This window comes from Clytia hemisphaerica, unplaced genomic scaffold (genome assembly GCF_902728285.1).
Source record: "Clytia hemisphaerica strain Z4C2 unplaced genomic scaffold, Clytia hemisphaerica genome assembly, whole genome shotgun sequence".
Lineage (NCBI taxonomy): Eukaryota > Metazoa > Cnidaria > Hydrozoa > Leptothecata > Clytiidae > Clytia > Clytia hemisphaerica.
In genome coordinates, this window is record NW_027104390.1 from 2302061 (window position 1) to 2323101 (window position 21041).

General features: G+C 36.4%; 1 protein-coding gene across 1 annotated transcript; it reads right to left on the minus strand.

Moving 5' to 3' along the window:
* Positions 1-21008, minus strand: LOC136819708 (DNA repair protein Rev1-like). Its single transcript, XM_067075948.1, has 15 exons — positions 20808-21008; positions 17802-17863; positions 16220-16269; positions 15362-15494; positions 14938-14976; positions 13855-14405; positions 13222-13485; positions 12597-12773; positions 12102-12349; positions 11326-11421; positions 10722-11018; positions 3262-3513; positions 1683-3075; positions 951-1056; positions 1-130 (listed from the first exon to the last, which is right to left on the minus strand). The coding sequence occupies exons 1-15, from the start codon at positions 20880-20882 to the stop codon at positions 7-9; spliced, it is 3867 nt and encodes a 1288-aa protein (XP_066932049.1). The 5' UTR covers positions 20883-21008; the 3' UTR covers positions 1-6.
* Positions 21009-21041: the final 33 nt, after the last annotated feature.

Consider the following 21041-nt stretch of genomic DNA (forward strand, 5'->3'; position numbering starts at 1 on the left):
TCTCAATCAATCGAGATTAAACGGGTCAACGGGTAGCTTTCCATTATACATTAATTTGATTGTCTCTTGTGTTTTCGAATGTAGTTCATTGAAAGCTTCATGCCATTTTAAAGGTTTTGACGTAAACAATCTGAAAAATATCGAATAAGTAAATGTGTACTACGGTATACAAGATGTTGCGTGAAAGCGGCCTAAGAATAGACTGTCGAGTCGTTTATAATCCGTGTAATACAGTAACATGGGTGTTATATGATAATACGATAATTATTATGTGATAACATCAGTTTGTATTATAAACTACATTTTTTGATTATTTTCTACGTCTAGCATGCTATCCTAAAGGAAGAAAGTCTCCAAACAGGTAGCCAGATTCGTCATATGACACTGTTGCTAGGTGATGGAATAGTATTCTTTTTTTGAATTTGTTGCTGGAGAAATCATTTTTTCTTCAACATGTCTGGGTTCAAGAAATTATGGTAAATTTTTAAGGCGAAAACAAGTCTAAGATTGTCATCTTAAGTTTACGGCAGGTCTTGGCAGACTCCGTCAGCAAGTTTACAATCGAACTTTGGGGCCGTCCACATAGTACGTACGCACTAAAATGTCGAAAATCGAGTACCCCCTCCCCCTGTATGCAAATGGGTATCCCCCCCTTGGTTGAAGAAAATTTCGAATTCAAATCGTTTGGTTTCATACATAAAACTCAATGTTTATCATGAAACTTTTTCTTTTCCTTGATGCGTATAAGAAGCATAAAACTCGACAAAAAAAACAAGCAAAAAAGGGCTATGAAAAAAATTTTCTCTGCGTACGTACATTTTCCTTTGACCCCTCTCCTCCCCCTGTACGCAAGCATACGCTTTCGATAAGGCCCCCCCTTAGTGCGTACGTACTATGTGGACGGTCCCTTTGGATACTTTGTAAGTAAAGATTAGTGCAAATCCACAAACCTTTTGGTGAATTTCAATAAAAGGAATAGTGTTTCCATGTTATAACTGTTCAACAATTCGTGGAAATAGCGTTCGACTTCCTCAACATCTTCTGTGTCAGGGACATCTGTACAAAAGAAGACAGAGGAAATGAATGGACACCTACTCATAAATTGACTTTCCACGATCTTTAAGGGACCAATAATTTTTTTGAATTTCTTAAAGATTCGAATGAGAGAGGTTCGAAATATAGAGACATTTTAAAGACAATTAGTCTATAGAGTTCCAAAAAGTAATATTTGGTGCCACATCTTAGATATTTTGCAAGCTTGTTCTCCGGTCGGAAGAGATGGATAACGGCCAATTTGACCACCTGAAAACGCCGTCCGGCCCGGCAATTGTAATAATACAGTGGAGTCTATTTAATTGGAACCTCTAAAACTCGAATGTCTCCTTAACTGGAAAAAGCTTTATGGTCCCTTCAGTAAAACAATGCATTATAAACCTTACTCCATAACTCGAAATTTCCTTTACTCGAACACATTTTTGTTTTCCGTTCATGTTCGATGTATGGAGACTCCAATGTATGAAAATTTCGAAAAAATAACACGGGGGGGGGGCACAAATTTGTTTGAGTTAAGAAGACATTTGAGCTATAGATGTTCGATTTCAGGGACTGTAATTTCACATTGTTAGTTGGGGACCCTGGGAATAACTTTAGCAACATTCAACACAATTCAAAAGAGGGTTTACCGTCGCATTCAGTGGTCCATTCACGTAACAAACTTTTCACTTCTTCATACGTTTTGGCTCCATGGAAAGCTGGTAAAACTTGAATCAACTTCTCAGCACGCCTCTCTAAATCATCATTTATCGGGAAAATGTTTTCCTTTGCTATTCTATTGTCGGTAGAAATTAATTTTGCTGTCTGTTGTTTTGATTGGATAGTGAATTGATCACGTGATATTTTCCGCTGTTTTGATTCGTTTAAAATCTCATTTCTAATCGTATTTGGTAAGGCTTCTAAAACACTTTGATCCATAGCTGAAGGAGATAAAAGCATCATATCCTCAACACACGTTTTTTGTTTGTCGTTGGAATCTGCTGATTCAGCGATTTCCAGATCCGGTAATCTTTCATCACAAGAAGCTACTGTTTTAGTTCTTTTCCCTATAGATATAATGTCATCTGACGGTCTTTTCTTTTTGACGTTTCTCGATTCTTCCAATATTTCTGCTCTCATTTTTTCAGGAAGTGCTCTTAAAAACGAAGCATCCAGCTGTGAGGGTGACACAATATCAGGAATAACTTGTCTCTGTATCAACGTGGCTGACCCGGTGTTTATTCTTATAGGGGAAGCTGCAGAACTCCCTGTAGAGCTTGCCTTCACTAAACCTGAAGCCTGTTCAACGGATAAATGGTTACTGACATCTTTATTCAGTGATGAAGAGCTGAACGTATCTTTCTGAATAGAGTTCTGCTTGGCAGGAGAGTGGCCATGTTTAGAAGTCGAAGAAGATGGAAGTTGATTAACATTTTTAGTATTTCCAATGGTGGTGGAGGTAGAAGTAGTTGAACATCTGCCCGGTAAAGTTGACAAAGACGAGGCAACAGGCTGATGATTTGATTTTGGTTTCTTGAAATTGACTGACGTCTTTTTCAAATCGTTCCAAATCTGATTACGAATTTCCTCAGGTAGTTCATTTAAAACATCCATGTCAACTCTTTCTGGAGATAGGAACCCTGGTCTTTGTGAAGCAGTGTTAGTTTGTATTTCCTCAACTACTTCTTGTGGACCTTTAGTCGATTTCACAAGTCTTGTTGCACTCATAGTATCAAGAATAGTTCCATACTTATTCGAATCTGTAAAAATCTTATCAATTTTCTTTGGCCGTCCACGACCCTTTTTGAAGATGTTTTTATGGTTTTGATTAGCATAGATTTTAGCATTACTTCTTGATTTGGCGGAAGGACTGTTAGTGTTTGCTTTGCTTGTCTTCGATGTTGATGGACTTGTATTGATTTTGGACGGAACGCTGCTTGTTGTTAATGTTTTGTGTATTTTCATTTGCTGTTTCAATTCTTGTTGTATGTGTTCAGGTAGCTCACTCAAAACGTCTGGATCCCATTGGCTCATTGAAATGTCCTGTAAAAATGGAAGAGGACGATTGATATAATTATCAAAGTCCAAGTCGCTTTTAAAACTTAGCTAACTTAGGTGTTTGTTATGTTGATATGAAGTGGTCAATAGCTTACAAAACCTCAATTTTAGGAACAATTTGATTAGGCTGAGATGAGAGTGGCAAGAAAAAAATAGAACAGTCTGTCTTACCTGAAATGATGTTGAATCTGCACCTTTGGTTTCCGGTTGGTTTCCAATGTCAGGTTGTGGTGGTGAAGCGTGTTGATCAACAGAAATGTTTGGTAAAGGAGGGTTCTTCTTTGGTGATAATTGTTGAAAAAGATTTTGCTGCTGATGATTACCAGAACCGTCGTCGTCATGTCGCCGAATGAAAGTATTGATTGACGGTAGACGCTTTTCTTTGACGGTTTTTGGTGGTTGCGACGGTACTTTTTCAGAAGCCTGATGTAGTAAAGTTATAGATGGTTATTTTTACACGAAGAAATAAAATAAACATTTTAAACAAGTGAAACAATAGATAAAGAAAGTTCAAGCTGTGTATTGTTGTTACCACTCACCACCCACGAATTGGAAGTTCGCAAACTAAAAATTAATCCGTATCGTATACTTTAAAGACCCGTGCAGGAACTGGCTCCGGTAATAGCTAAGTTGTTTTAGGACAATAATGTGTTTGCTACTTTCAAAAATAACCCGTATCATATATATAGTCAAAGAAGTATTGAACCTTCAACTATTCAAAAAATGTAATAAACAAAAAGAGACAAAACAATACCAAAAAGAGGACACAACAACACAACATGCTCAGGATGAATATTCATAAAATGGAAACCAGGTATGTGGTATCAAATGATGACAAAAGATCTAAACTATTTGTATATATATTTGTATAAAGACAGAGGGACCCAGAGAGGACTAATTACCCTTTCATTATAACATCGTCTCTCTAAGAGGAAAAAGAATTCGGCCATTCTTTGTTGTTTGTAGATCTGACAGGAGAAAACATTTTATTACGCACGAGCGAGCGCAGCGAGCGAGTGCGATTCTTTTGGCAAAAGCGCGGGAAAAAAAGCTGATATGCGGAGTGATAAAATCGATTTTTACCCTTTTTCAGCCTCGTTTCCATTCAGACTTTCGTCGTCGTGTGCAACTGTCTTAAGTCCCAATATGGAGAATTATCGCCTGTACCCGACTGTCTGTTGGAAGCATTACGTATTGGATTTTTTCCAAATCTCTTTTTAAATCGAGCTCCGGCGTGAAAAACAGTAGGATGTTTTTCATACGACGATGAATACGTCATTTCTTCGAGAAACGTTAAAGGAAAATATAAGTATCCTTCTCGATCGGGAAACGTCGCTCGGTTCGGAATCGTATTGTTGATCGGACCATACTGCCTTTTAATAGTCAAAACAAAGATGGCGGCAAAAATAAACAACTGGTTGCTACCGCTCTTCGCTATTTTTCTTTGGTTTTTATGCTTTAATGAGTTGAATTGGATCATGATTTTTGTGTGATTGTTACAAGAAATGGTTGATGATGAAGTTTTCTTATTATTCCTTCCTGAATTTGATGTTTCGTTTGGTTATGAATCCAATCTCTTCTTGAAAAACAGGATATTTTATCCGGTGTTGTGGTTGGATATGAACTGGTTAGCTTTAATGTAAAAATTTAAAACCAGAGCTAAATTTACTGATTGATGATTGATGTTTTAAAAATGCAACGTGGAAAACTTTTGGTTGTGAATTTGGACATTTTCTTGCACGTGCGTTTAATTTAAAACGTGGAAATTTTTGCTGTGAATTTGGTGGACATTTTCTTCTACGTGCGTTTTAAACGTGGAAAACTTTTGGTTATGAATTTGGACATTTTCTTCAACATGCATTTAAAACTTGGAAAACTTTTGGTTGTGAGTTTTGACATTTTCTTGCACATGCGTTTTTTAAAACGTGGATGGAAACTTTTGCTGTGAATTTGGAGATTTTCTTCCACGTGCATTTTAAACGTGGAAAACCTTTGGTTGTGAATTTGGACATTTTCTTCCACGTGCGATTAAAACGTGGAAAACTTTTGGTTGTGAATTTGGATATTTTCTTCCGCATGCGTTTTTTAAAACGTGGAAATTTTTGCTGTGAATTTGGACATTTTCTTTCACGTGCTTTTAAAACGTGGAAATTTTTGCTGTGAACTTGGACATTTTCTTCCCGTGTGTTTAAAATGTGGATAATGTTTGTCGTTAACTTGACATTTTCTTCCACATGCATTTAAAAAATGTATAAGAAAAGTTTAGCTGTCAGGCAAAAAATGTAGTGTTTCTGGAATGCGGGTGAAGGAAAAAAGCTTTGATGCGGCCGGCCAGAAAAAAAATTTTTATTTGATTTTTTTCATGACTTAAGTAATATATAAGATCATTGAAATAGAACTTTAACAATAACTTTTATGTACAAACAGTATGAAGTAAGCCCTGAATATACTAATGTATCAACTACTAACTAACAAACAATTCTTGATCTACAAGTGGGAATATCTAACCAAACTACTTTTATAGCTTAAATGCTCCAACTTGATTTTTTTTATAATGAACTATATAGATGAACCCATAGTCTGCGGCCAGATCAGAAAATTATTATTTTTCACCCGGTTGGTTTCCAGAAACGCTACACTTTTTTATTTTCGCCTCAATTGAAAAGTTTTTCAAGCAATATCCTGGCATGAAGACTTTTTTTCTTTTTGGAAATTTTGGAAATTATGATTGCCAATTATGTGACATGTTTTGCTTTTGCAGCATGCTTTCGAAAATTACAAAATGCCTTCTGCTAGGGGAATTTTTTCCTTTTAGTAGGGGGAAATTTGTTCGTTTTTTTTGAGGTCGCTCGACCTTTTTAGTCAAAGCAATTGTTATACATTTTTGGAAAGCTAAGGGGTAGGAGAATCAAAATAACTTGGGTGCCAATTTTTTTCCGGACACTTTGGTGTGATTTTCGGACAAATACAACGGCCTCAGGCAAAAATCATAGGGTGAAAAAATTAATGAAAATTTTAGCTTGAGAAAACGGAGACCTGTTGTATATTTTTGAAAAGCTCTCAAAAAATTAGGATTAGTGATATATTGCGAGTATAGGTGATTTCTTTACCTAACTCGAGATATTAATCTTTAAAAACACTGTCCGAAAAAAAAATTGGCACCCAAGTTATTTTGATTCCCCTACCCCTTAGCTTTCCAAAAATGTATAACAAGTGCTTTGACTAAAAAAATCGAGCAATTTTAAAAATTTCCCCCCACTATTTCGACGTTCTTTCAGATTATGAAAAGGTTTCCCAGTATATATGAGATTTTTTTTCTTCTTTTGCATTACACTTTTTTTATATAAGAACCAGTGAAAATTTTCTGAGCCTCGACTGTTCTTTTTTTTTTGCTGCTTTGAGCTTCTATCATGTTCTTATTAATAGGATGTAAGTCAGGTATTTTAGGAATTATACCCAATTTTTATTACTTTGACCCCTAAATTGATTTAAATTGAGTAGTTTCAGGCTCACCATTGTTCTTAAATTGTTCTTATTTTTTGGCGATTTTGAGCCTCGTTGTTCTTATAAAATTGTTCTTATATTAAAAAAAGTGTATGTTTGAAATTATGAAATTGTTTCCCTGTTTTGAAAGTTTTTGACATGCATTTCAAAAAATGTAACTTTTGGATGCTATAATTTTCTACCTTTTTTTCAATATTTTATATATTTTACCTTTTCTCCAATATTTTATATATTAAACCTTTTTTCCAATATTTTACATATGAAAGTATATGCAAAATATTTCATCTATTTTGAAAATATAAATTTTCCTTTGGTTTTCTTATCGTAAAATATTCTCAATTTTTGATGAACAAGATCAATTTTTGTAGATATACATTACCCCCTGATTTAAGAAAACGAGAAAAGAGAAAAAGTATTTTAGGTTGAAATTTTAAGATATTTGAGTTAAAAAACTTCAAAAAAGCAGTTTGTTTTGAAAATAGAATATCAACTTTCTTTTGGTTCACCAGAGTTTGTACATGTTTAAAATGCATTGATAGAAATTTTCCTTGCTCTCGTGACGATCATGAAAATTACCAAAAAAGGTTTGTTCACCATGCAAATATCGCGACAATAGCCCAAATCATGCCTCGAATTATTTCCCGATCACGCATCACCCAAACGGCTGGGTACAACTTTTTAAAATGGCTAACTTTCTCATACCCCGGGGGGGGGGGGGGGGTACGTAGGCAAAATGGGTGCCGGGTATGTGCGAGCCATAAGGGTACCTTTTCTCATTCCTCAAAAGTCTCTCAAAGGGGTAAAAATTCAAAAGTTAGTCTCTGAAAGGGTCCCAAAATCACGAAAATCAAAAATTTCTCTCTCAAAGGGTCACGATTTCCAAATATTTTGACCAAAATTTGGTGAAAATCAAACCAAAATTTGGAAAAAATGGACCAAAATTTAGGAAAAAGTCTCTCAAAGGGTCCCAAAATCACCAAGATTTTGTCTCTCAAAGGGTCGATTTTCGGCTCGGACATACCCGTCACCTCGCAAACCTAGTACCCCCCCCCCCCGGGAACATACGGCCCCGTCTCCGGCTAAAATCGGTGTTAAATCTACTTTTGTGGCGTTTTGGTCCTTTTCTGTTGTACACTAGCAATCGGAACGTTTCGCTGGGAATAAGGAAGTTTAACAATCCTACGGTATGTAGTGTAAAAAACCTTTCGCTTGCGAACACGAGATTTTCGTATCGTGCGTAACCCCTTTTACAATTGATTTTCATACTATATATATTTGCCTAGTACATCAGGATGTGCGAGGATGTCCCCTGCCTGGTGTCTAGTGCAGTCGGCTCCAAAGGAGTCTAAGGTGTTTACACCTTCGTTGATTCATTTTTTGTTTTCTTCTCCTGTCAGTCTACCTGGAGTTTGTTGTCATCTTGTACAGGCCGCTGGGGTAATGTCGCCTGACTGTCTTGAATGACAGTCAGCCTGTCCCAAGCCAGGATAAAGACAGAGGGACCCAGAGAGGACTAATTACCCTTTCATTATAACATCGTCTCTCTAAGAGGAAAAAGAATTCGGCCATTCTTTGTTGTTTGTAGATCTGACAGGAGAAAACATTTTATTTTCATACTATATATATTTTGCCTAGTACATCAGGATGTGCGAGGATGTCCCCTGCCTGGTGTCTAGTGCAGTGGCTCCAAAGGAGTCTAAGGTGTTTACACCTTCGTTGATTCATTTTTGTTTTCTTCTCCTGTCAGTCTACCTGGAGTTTGTTGTCATCTGTACAGGCCCGCTGGGGTAATGTCGCCTGACTGTCTTGAATGACAGTCAGCCTGTCCAAGCCAGGATAAAGACAGAGGGAACCAGAGAGGACTAATTACCCTTTCATTATAACATCGTCTCTCTAAGAGGAAAAAGAATTCGGCCATTCTTTGTTGTTTGTAGATCTGACAGGAGAAAACATTTTATTTTCATACTATATATATTTGCCTAGTACATCAGGATGTGCGAGGATGTCCCCTGCCTGGTGTCTAGTGCAGTCGGCTCCAAAGGAGTCTAAGGTGTTTACACCTTCGTTGATTCATTTTTTGTTTTCTTCTCCTGTCAGTCTACCTGGAGTTTTGTTGTCATCTTGTACAGGCCGCTGGGTAATGTCGCCTGACTGTCTTGAATGACAGTCAGCCTGTCCCAAGCCAGGATAAGACAGAGGGACCCAGAGAGGACTAATTACCCTTTCATTATAACATCGTCTCTCTAAGGGAAAAAGAATTCGGCCATTCTTTGTTGTTTGTAGATCTGACAGGAGAAAACATTTTATTTTCATACTATATATATTTGCCTAGTACATCAGGATGTGCGAGGATGTCCCCTGCCTGGTGTCTAGTGCAGTCGGCTCCAAAGAGTCTAAGGTGTTTTACACCTTCGTTGATTCATTTTTTTGTTTTCTTCTCCTGTCAGTCTACCTGGAGTTTGTTGTCATCTTGTACAGGCCGCTGGGGTAATGTCGCCTGACTGTCTTGAATGACAGTCAGCCTGTCCCAAGCCAGGATAAAGACAGAGGGACCCAGAGAGGACTAATTACCCTTTCATTATAACATCGTCTCTCTAAGAGGAAAAAGAATTCGGCCATTCTTTGTTTGTTTGTAGATCTGACAGGAGAAAATTTTATTTTCATACTATATATATTTGCCTAGTACATCAGGATGTTGCGAGGATGTCCCCTGCCTGGTGTCTAGTGCAGTCGGCTCCAAAGGAGTCTAAGGTGTTTACACCTTCGTCGATTCATTTTTTGTTTTCTTCTCCTGTCAGTCTACCTGGAGTTTGTTGTCATCTTGTACAGGCCGCTGGGGTAATGTCGCCTGACTGTCTTGAATGACAGTCAGCCTGTCCCAAGCCAGGATAACAGAGGGACCCAGAGAGGACTAATTACCCTTTCATTATAACATCGTCTCTCTAAGAGGAAAAAGAATTCGGCCATTCTTTGTTGTTTGTAGATCTGACAGGAGAAAACATTTTATTTTCATACTATATATATTGCCCTAGTACATCAGGATGTGCGAGGATGTCCCCTCCTGGTGGTCTAGTGCAGTCGCTCCAAAGGAGTCTAAGGTGGTTACACCTTCGTTGATTCATTTTTTGTTTTCTTCTCCTGTCAGTCTACCTGGAGTTTGTTGTCATCTTGTACAGGCCGCTGGGTAATGTCGCCTGACTGTCTTGAATGACAGTCCGCCTGTCCCAAGCCAGGATAAACAGAGGGACCCAGAGAGGACTAATTACCCTTTCATTATAACATCGTCTCTCTAAGAGGAAAAGAATTCGGCCATTCTTTGGTGTTTGTAGATCTGACAGGAGAAAACATTTTATTTTCATACTATATATATTTTGCCTAGTACATCAGGATGTCGAGGATGTCCCCTGCCTGGTGTCTAGTGCAGTCGGCTCCAAGGAGTCTAAGGTGTTTACACCTTCGTTGATTCATTTTTTGTTTCTTCTCCTGTCAGTCTACCTGGAGTTTGTTGTCATCTTGTACAGGCCGCTGGGGTAATGTCGCCTGACTGTCTTGAATGACAGTCAGCCTGTCCCAAGCCAGGATAAAGACAGAGGGACCCAGAGAGGACTAATTACCCTTTCATTATAACATCGTCTCTCTAAGAGGAAAAAGAATTCGGCCATTCTTTGTTGTTTGTAGATCTGACAGGAGAAAACATTTTATTTTCATACTATATATAGTCTAGAAGTATAAAACCTTCAACTACTCAAAATTGAAACAATAAAGACAAAAACCCACAAAACAAAAAGACAATACAAATACAACAGAAAACTAGAATGAACATTTACAGAAAATCAATCAGGTTGGAGTAGAAAAGGAAAATATGATGACATAGAAATCCGTCAATGTAAAACTAGTGATCTAAAATGACTTTAAGGAAGACAGTAACTCAATATGGGTTAAGATGGGAAGAAGTAACTCAATATGAGTCAAAAAATATTTTAAAAAAAAAACACATTATCTGTTCCTCAGTTTTCGACCTACAAAGGATTATATATATATAGATGATATATATATATATATCTTTTTCAAAATTTTATTTTTCTATTATCGGGTCTAAATGTTACAATTATTTGGTAAGAAATTACCTTTACGATCCTATCCCGCTGGTGAAGTTGCTCGGCAGTTACTTTCTGTGCAAATTTCATCAACGTATTTGATGTAGAAGCCGACGAACTGTCACATAATTTGGTCATTTGAATCCCTATACCACGAAGATCTGACGCAGGAATTTTCTGTGTTTTCAAAATGCTCACACAGTTCTTCGAAATGACAAGAGGGTCACTTGTAGGTTCTGGTAAACTGACACCTTTCGAGAAATGATCGCATATTCCATGACCCATGTATTTGGCAGGATCCATTGCATCCTTCTTCCGAATCATCACCTGTTAAGCAATGAAGAACAGTATTCACGACATCATTTCAAGCTCGCTCTAAAATCAGTGATTGTAGATTCCTCTTATTTGAAAGAAGAAACGGAGAGGACGAAGCGTCACAATTGTAACCAAAGTAAAGAATCTTGGGTGATTCCTGTCATCGTCTGTTAGAAAACGTAAAGATTAATTGTTAACGAAAACCTTTGACTTTTAGATCATAAAATGACCTGATTAGAAACTGGGAAGATAGAATGAAACATGTTCTTTGCTGGATATCTTCTTGGAATTTCAAATATTGATTTGTTAATTTTCTTACCTTCAATGTGATTTGACTTCCTTTTTTGGAAACCTCCTTCAGCCGTTTTGAAACTTCTTGTGAGAGTTCTTTCATGAAGCGATCAACTTCCTCGTACTTAAAAAAGAAAGTTTCAGAAGACTCTAGATCATCAGAAATAAAACTTCATATCTTGACCTTGTGTACTATAATCCATCCAACACAGATCATAGCATTGTCGTTACCATAAGCAGATTTCAATTCCAGACACGGAGTTTTAAGATAGTTCTCCTTTTAGCTCTATGAATAAACAGAGCAACTACCGAGTGACCTAAGGCGTTAACGCCACAGATAAAGGGCTCTCAGTTCAAATTCCGAACCCTTCTAATTTACTTTTCAATTTGTGGCCCAAACACCGTGAAGACGATCAAAAGGCTGTTTAAACGTCCTAATTTACTATTTGGTTGTCCACGTCAAGTATCGACCATTACTCTCGGGTACCTAATAGCCGGGGGGATTGGAATAAGCTGGGGGGGGGTTTGGAAAAAATCTCAAAACGTAATAAGCGGGGGTAAGCGGGGGGGGGGGGGGGATTGGAATAAAAATGTCCTGGTTGGAAATTTTTTGAAAAGGAGGCTAATACAGCTGAATTAGGACAAAAAAGGGAACTTCCAAAAACATTTTCCCAAAAATTAAAAAGCGGGGAGGGGGGGTTGGAATAAGAATGTCCTGGGTGGAAAATTTTCGAAAAATTAATTAGCGGGGGGGACGGCTATTAGGTACCCGAGAGTATCTCTTTAATACATATTAACAGATACCTCTTTAAACCTCATTCCGTAATTAATTTCCGCGGACACACTCTTTCTCTCGTGCTCCAATTTCAAACCACGGTCATCTTTACCACGACAAAATTTGTACAGAGTATCTCCTTGTTTCGGTCCGAACTCTTTCTGGAGTTGTGTTAAAGACAACATTTGAAGTTCTTTGCATGTTTGAATGTTGAGGGCGGTAAACTTTTCACCTTGTGCACGCCCGATACCGGGAAGGTCAATCACCTTCTGACATGCTAGAAATAAATTAATCAAAAGTGATTCGAAATGATTTGGATTTGATACTTAAAGAGATGATCAGATTATCAGATGGTTTCAGATTTTTTGTCTGTAGAATCATTGCATAGCTCAGAGCAAAAAATCCAAATTTTAATATTTCCAGATGGTTTAGCCTTTGGCATCGATATCTTGGTCAAGTCAAGTCAAGATGTTTTTTTTAATCAGCCTTGCAGTTTGAAATTGAATAAGTGAAAAGCTCCTTACCAATAAACTCGGGAATATCGTTATCCAGTACATAATGAACACCATCAGGTTTAGCTCTTCTTGTAGCAAGCCTGGCAATGAGCACGGAGTTACCAATACCACAAGAGGCTGTGCAACCAGTACTCTCCAGCACCTCTGATCGTATCTTCTCCGCCAACTCCTTCACTTCATTGTCATCTGAATGATAAAAGAACTTTAATAGTCTTGCAGAATTAGAGTTTGACCATGGAAAAGAATTTCACACTGTCTTGCTTAGTACCGTTATAAGCAAGATTTCATAGAAATTGACATACCCGGAATGAGGTTCATGGGTAAATTGATTGGGGAAACCAAACTCTGCTTTGTCACATTACACCAAAATTATTGTTGGTTCCCCCTACTAAAAATCCAAATTTTTCTCGAATCCCCACTCTTTTTTATCCCCCATCATATTCAAAAATTTACCAGTTCCCCCTCTTTTTTAGTTTCCCCCAGTTATTTGACGATTTGGTGGTTTCCCCCATATGGTAACATAAAAATCAATTTTAAAGTTTTGGAAAGCTTGTAAATATAAAGGGGGGACACTATGTTGCTTAGACTGTTATGTAATCCTTATCTTATTCAGTAAATGAACTAGTCCCAGTACCTTCTCCAGAAATCAACTTCGATATATCCATCAACGCTTCGTCACAACTTACAGCCTCAATAAAAGTCGTGTGAGAAGCTAAAACCTCGTAAAACTTTTGCGAGACATCGCGGTACTCTTCGAATTGGTACGGTACACAGATAAGGTTTGGACAGAGACTTTTTGCGCGGTTTAACATCATGCCGTTTCGACAACCATATTGACGAGCTTCGTAATTGCAAGATGCGATTTCAGAAAATGATGAAGAACTTCCAGTATTGGGACCTGAAATATAAGCAAGGTATCTTTTTTACCGCTGTAAAATCACAATAAAAGCAAAAGCCGTCGGCTCTCTCTACATATGCATAGTTTAGGTACCTTATCGAGGAAAACTTCGTCAGGGAAAAGTGACGAAATTTTGGGCAAGTGGCGAATATTTTTCACCGACGAAGTTTTCCCCGATAAGGTATATCACAGGTATTTTATCACAGTACAACCCAGCAAAAAGCAAAAAACTCCTTTCAAGTGAAATTTTTTTTCAAGCAAATGAGAAAAGAAGTGAATTTTTCTTTGCCATCACGGCGCAAAATTATCAAAAGCTTCTATAAAGAAGGGAATTTTCCTAAAATCGAGTATTAAAGGACTTCATTTTACCTTGACTCGTTGAATGGCAAACTGCTACTGGTTTTCCTCGAAGTTCTGAATTCAATTTCAATGAAACAGAAACAAAAAATGAATCAAGATCAACATGCATTATGAGTGTTTGACGGGAAAAGTGAGATGGTACTGTTTTGGTGGAGGAAACTCTTTTCTTCTGGATACTATCTGTAAATTTTTTCAACTCAGCTTTCCACATTGATAAATGGTGAAGTCTCGAATGAGTGTAATATTCAGATATAAAATTGTCTTGTCCAGCTTTTAATGGCGATTTGATGGTACTTTTTGGTTTAGTTGAGTAGTCATGTTTTGATAGTATAGGTTGTTGATGACAGGTTTTATTTGAGTCTTGGTCAATGATGTCAGCATTGTCTGTTGTGATATCGTTAGCATGTTTGGAGGGAGCTGGTAATGATTCGGACCCAAAACCACTATCCAAAGATGGCTGCTTCGTCTTGAGAGACTGGAAACTAAGAACATTTCCATCCCTCTTGTTGACCGAGTATAGAAGATACTTGTCAATTGATAGTAGGCGTCCAGCTTTCAAGCTATACACAAAAAAAATATTTTTTGTAAATTAAAGTTAAAAAACAGTGGCAACCCTAAAAGTTTTACCACAGAAGCCTAAATAGTAAACCTATACCTACTGAAACTATAAAATGTTGTATATGGTCATATGGTCAGCTTGAATATGCTATTTTTCTAGAGGTTGCAGATTTTCAAGTATTGAACTAATGGTTCTTAATAGTCTGATATTTCATTTTGTAGTTTTTTCCTACCCCATTGATTCCGGGTAAATAATCTTTAAAAATATTTTAACTGTCAAAAGAAGAGTCGCTCATTCTCCTCTAAATTGCCTGAGTTTGAATATTTTTAGTTTCTCTTGAAGGTATTTTGAAGTATAATTTCATTCCCCGGCAACTAGGACCCCACGTTTATCTATCATTTCCCTATTTATTTCAACCTTCCTTTTTATTAGACACCTGAAAGTAAAGATATCACTGCACCTAAATTTACCATGAGCACATTGTTTTCAAATTCATTATCTCAAAAAAAAAACAGTCTAGAAGTAAAACAAACCTGTCAACAATCCAATTCGGTCGGACAACTTTATCATTTCTAAAAAATTTAAAACAAAGCTGATTCATAATCTTTTTTTAATTTTAAAATTTTGTTTTAACATTGGTCTAATTCACAGTAATAATCATATAACCAACTGATCAAAATACCAACTGTATTGGTTTTTCAAACAAAATTCTTTACTGGCCACAACATGAACAAATTCTAAGTAGAATTCAAAAGTCTCAAGGGTCTTAAGGGTCTGGGTTTACCAAAAGAGTAAAAATTTGTGATATTTTTGGATGACTTTCTAAGACTTGATGATCTGTAAATAATTCAATACTATCAAACCTGACAGTACGGACAAACTTTCAGAAGTAAGGAAGAATCTTTTGCTAATTTATTTACCTAAAATTAACCCTGGAACTTCTTCCCTTTCAGTTACCTTTTCAAGTTTTTGATTTTACTGTCGGGTAGGTTTGTAGCGATGACATGAGTGACATATGTCTTTGAAAACGAGTGTTGATATTTCCCTCCATGCTCTCCCATGATTTTGCGCAATTCATCTGATGATGGTTCTATGTATGAAAATAAGGCAAAACAATATCTTTAATTTTATTGGGCTTCAGTGAAAAAGGTTTTTCTTGTATTTGTTTTCAAAAAAACATTCATACACCTTTCTGAATTTGAAAAGCGAATTTTAAACTGAATTTTAAAAATGTCATACCATTCTTAAAATTTCATTTACCATTAAGGCGAGACCAATTTAATTTGTTGTTTACGGTCCCGACCGACCCTATTTTTGCTAAAATCAAAAAAAAATAATATTGAATTTCCAATACACACTACTTATTTGTAAGAATGAAATTTGAATAAAGCTGAAAATTAATTAAAGAAATCGAAAAATTTAGAAAATCAAGCATTCCATGCACTAAGATTTTATTATGATCTTCATCGAAGATAAAAAAAGTGAATTTTTGAACCAGATATTTTTTGGAAAACATTTTCGATACTTTACCAACCCTGATAAATGAAAAATTTATTTTTATTTTACCGACCGACCAACCCATATTTTGCTAACGATCTGCCCGTAGAACAACGAATTAAATTGGTCTCGCCTAAGCAAAAAAAGTATTAGATTTTTACTCTGATGATGACCTCTTGTGAGTGAGGTCGAATATAAAGTTTTTAATAAAAAACAAAAATGCTTCTGGTTATTTTGTTTGTCATTAAGCAAAACAATAAAAATTCATTTGGTCAAGTAGATCAAAAGATGAGATTTAGATCAGAAATAGTTTCATACCAGTGTAGCCGTTAACCCATATGGATACTTCATTGAAAATGTTAGATTTCCTAAAAGTAAAATTTGTAAAATATAGTCGAACGTGCGCAACGCACTGGGCTCAACTTCAGTGTCTTCAAACTATTCATAGGCCCAATTGTAGAACCCCAGATATTCACCCAAGGAACAAGTGTGCAGAATTTCAGCCAAATCGAACAATTTTTGAAGTCTCCAGGTTGTCCCAAAGTTTTAGCCTCGTTTCGGCGAAATCTTGTCCCTAGGCCCCAAAATCAGAATTTTTAAAAAAATAAAAGAAATACATCCTCAGATAATCACCCAAGAAACAAGTGTGCAAAATTTCAGCCAAATCGAACAATTTTTGAAGTCTCCAGGCTTCCCCAAAGTTATAGCCTCGTTTTGGAGAAAAACTTGTCCCCAGGCCCCAAAAATCTAAATTTTTGAAAAATGAAAAAAAATACCCCCAGATATTCACCCAAGGAACAGGTGTGCAAAATTTCAGCCAAATCGAACAATATTTGAAGTTTCCAGGCTGCCCCAAAGTTTTGGCCTCGTTTTGGCGAAAAACTCGTCCCCAGGCCCCAAAAATCAAAAATTTCAAAAAATGAAGAAAACAAAACCCCCAGATATTCACCCAAGCCAAGGAACAAGTGTGCCAAATTTCAGCCAAATCCGACCATTTTTGAAGTCTCCAGGCTGCCCTAAAGTTTTTGTGACAGACAGACAGACAGACATTGTCCGGTTGTAGCTCAACTGAAGTTGAGAATATCAAGTGTTCTTTGCATTTAGAAAATCCAATCTTCTGAACAAACGTTCTGAATTCATGAAGAAATGTCGCCATCGTCGTAAATTCAATCTTGAACTTTTTGACGGAAATATTGACGTCATATAAAAAGAAGCTATTGAATTGTTTTTTCAAAATAGATAATGTATATTTTTTATTTTTAGTTGCCTGAAGATTTTCACAAAAGTGGCATGAAACTGCCGGTAGCAGAATAAAAAAGTGTCTTTTCTTTTTGACTGAAAATCCGAGATAAAATTTTTTAGCCATTCAAAATCATACAGACTCATGGAAGTGAAATTTGCATTGTTCAAAATTAGCAAATCAGTATAATATAATCATTACGTATACAGAGTGCTAAATTAAGATTTGTATGCAAATATCAGTTTTTATATTTTCACTTTTCTCTTATTAATTTCATACACAATCACTTTACTAGCATCCTGTTGGCAGTTTGTCTTGCAAAAATCAGTAATCACTTACTAACACCAGGCAAAATTCCATTTCCTGAAGTAAAAATTGAGTTTTGTTGGAACTCGAAAGATATCACAGGCCCCTTGACTTAAGAGGTCAACTACAATGCCCAACGAATAGGGACTTTTCTTTAGGGCTCTCACATCAACTCCTAATTATTTAATGAAAATAAAACCACACTATATCTTTAAACCTTTTTCATGAAATATAGGGATACGTATGGAAATCCTCTTGAAATCTTGTTTTTTACATTTTTACTGATATTGAGTTCCAGTGCAAAAATTCGAAAGAGCTCATAAAAAAGCTCATATTTTATCTTTCCTATATTACCTTGAAAATGAGGTTTGAAACTGGTCTTGATGTTTCGATTTCCTGGCTTGCATATAACCACCCTAGAAATAAAAAAGCTTGTTGCATTTAAACTAACTTTAATTTTCCATATTGCCAATTTTAACGTCATGCTATTCAGTATGTATAAAGAAGAACAAATCGTGGCATGGATGTTCATGCTAAACCTTAATTTGATTGATTGGATAATCCTTTTCAGTTGAGGCCAAAAAGTCTTGTTTCCGGGTGAACTTATTTTTAAAAGTCACTCAGCCGCAAAAAAGAAATTTTGTGAGGTAATGGTCTATGAAAGATGCATAGACTTAGTTATTCAAAAGACTGTTGCGTTTTCCCATACGATTATCTCAACACAAGTGTCGTCAAATTTAGCAACAGAAAAGTTGCAAAATTTATCGAAAACATTGCTGAATTTGACAACACTAAAGTTGCAGAATCTTTCAGCGCTGCACGATTCTATGCAATCTTCCGAACTGAAATAAACCCCATTCATTAATATGTCCTGGCATGGGGTGGAGGGTTTACCATCCACTGACTGGGTGTGGGAGTTACTAACTTCTTCCAGGTTGTGCAGTTTGGCCATCCAATGCTGAAAGGAAGGGCTCCTAACCCCTACTAGGGCTAGGGGTACAATAATGCCTGTGTAATACTTGCGTCTTCTTGGATTTAGCTGCTTTGGAGAGTTTTCCCCAGATGCATTTTGGTTATTCCAGAAATACTTACTAACACAGTGAGGGCAGAAAAGGGCTGCAATATATGAACTATCTAATAGTATATTCCAGGGGATGTCAATCAAAAATTTCGATTGTCGAACCAATCAAATATAAGCGAAACCAATCGAAGTGATTGACCGAATCGATCAAAGCCAATCGAAGTGATCGATCGAAACAATCGAAGTCAATCGAAGATTTACATCATTTTAAGATTGATTTGGTTCGATTGTACTAGACTGCTTGGTAAAATCTGTGTGTTTTCATCATGAGAAATATCTTGCAAGTCATCGATGACGTAAGCAATTAACAAAAGAAAAAAAAAGAAATATCAAAGAGATTTTTTTTAACCAAGATTTAAGATACCTTCGCCAATCTTGGGAATCTCCATTTTTCGATATTTTATTAGCGCTTTTCGTGACGATTACTCTCATATAAATCTCATCACCACCAGGATTGGCGAAGTTTGTGAAGTTAAAGCACACAAAGAAAAGACTTTTTCAATCATCTGCGGTGGAGCTCAAGTTATCTGAAATTGGAATCGTCTAAAACACGATGTGCAATGAATTGTAACGAACGATGATTGTTGATTTTAAAGTCGTTAAAAGTGGGAAGTAATTATCCATAAGTCATTTTGACATTAAGTTTTTCGAATACAGTCGCCTGGTATTCAACTTTTATAGCTTAAAAAGTCACTCACGCATTAGATGTTTCTATTTCTATTTCTATTTCTATTTGGTTGAGTTGCAGGAGGCTTTAGAGGCCTATTCTCGCAACTATAGACGCTTACTAACGAGTGTCCCGGCAGCACCTTGAACTGACTACCCAATTCCCCTCACATGGCATGGGTTGACCCGTGATTAGATCATGATTGAAAATTAACCAATTTTCGTGTATTTTGTCTAGTATTCCTTTTGCAGCAAAATTTCACGTCTGTGTCAGGTTGAAATTTGAGAAATTTATATGGGTATATGGGGGGGAAATGATATTTTCAGAATTTTCTAGGGGGAAAGCAAAAAAGAGGGGGGAAACTAAAAAACTGAAAAGTCATAGGGGGAAAAAAAAGAGGGGGGAGATTTAAAAAAATCAAGAATTTGGTGGGGGGAGCAAACCCTGGAGGACACTATGAATGTGCCTTTTTTAATTCTCCTTTGGGAAAACGAAATCTGTTATGCCGGTTATGATTGATTCGTTTTTTTATACTACTTAATTGACAATGAATTTACGATGTTCTCTACCGTTTTGACTTTCTCGACGTCACAACTATGTGTAAGTACTTTTGTTTACATAATGAAAACACACGGATTTTACCAAGCTGCTCGATTGGCTTCGATTGATTCGGTCAGTCACTTCGATTGGTTTCGATTGACATCCTTTTTTGTTAGTGGACTAGTGAAAAGCCCGAACAATAACACCATGTGTGATCAAATCAATCGAAGTAAATTGAAGTGATTGTTCAAATCAATCAAACTCAATCGAAGTGATTGATCAAACAATCGAAACCAATTGAAGTGATTGATTGAATAAATCGAATCCAATCGAAGACGATCAAAGATTTACATCTTTTTCCCATTTTGATTGAATTCGATTGTTCCATCAATCACTTCGATTGAGTTCGATTGATTCGAACAATCACTTCGATTTACTTCGATTGAATTTGATCGATTCGACTCCAAATCGAATTCGATTGAGTTCGATTGACATCCCCTGGTATATTACAGGAGAAAGTTTTGGGAAAAAAACTTACCACTTTTCCAATCTGTCACACTTTTACAACTTTTTTAACCAAAACTTTGACTTTTTGATGGGAAAAGTGGGAGAATTAGCAAATTTATGTACCAAAACTTTCTCCTGGTTATAGGATAGAAAAGCTGGCACTAATAAAAGAAGACTATATTGGGCCATTCCAGAAAAAAAACATTACCCCCTAATGGATGACATCAATTTTTGAAATAAATTTTGGCACGGAATTCCAGGCAAACTTTAAAGAGAAAGTATCGGAATTCCATGAATTTTACTTAATTTTGCATTAAAGTATTGGAATTCCATGATTTTTTTAGGTTACAGTAACGGAATTCCACCGTTTTGATAGGTATTTTGTAAATTTGTTACGGAAATTCCGGACTTTCTTGAAAGCAATTTGCTACGGAAATTCCATGTCGTCCATTGGGGGGGGTAAAGAATAAAAACTGGAATGGCCCATTATAGCTACATAACATTTTGACTGAAGGTAAAAATTTAGTCACTTTTTATAAATGAAATGGAAAATTTATATACATACCATTCCTCCCCAGCCATCTCGAGAAGATTCTTCTGTGTCTTTTGTAGGCTGAAAGTTATCGAGAAAATTTTCCATAGTGACCTTTAGTGACCTGAGCTCTGGAGCACAAAGTGTAAAGTGGGGTAAAGTATGCACAAAGTGTTGAATTTTTTTTTTGTTTTGACCTTTTTTAACACCCTGACCGATTCAGCTTAGCAAAATGCATCGAGAAAAAGAAAATCTATTAAATTCCTA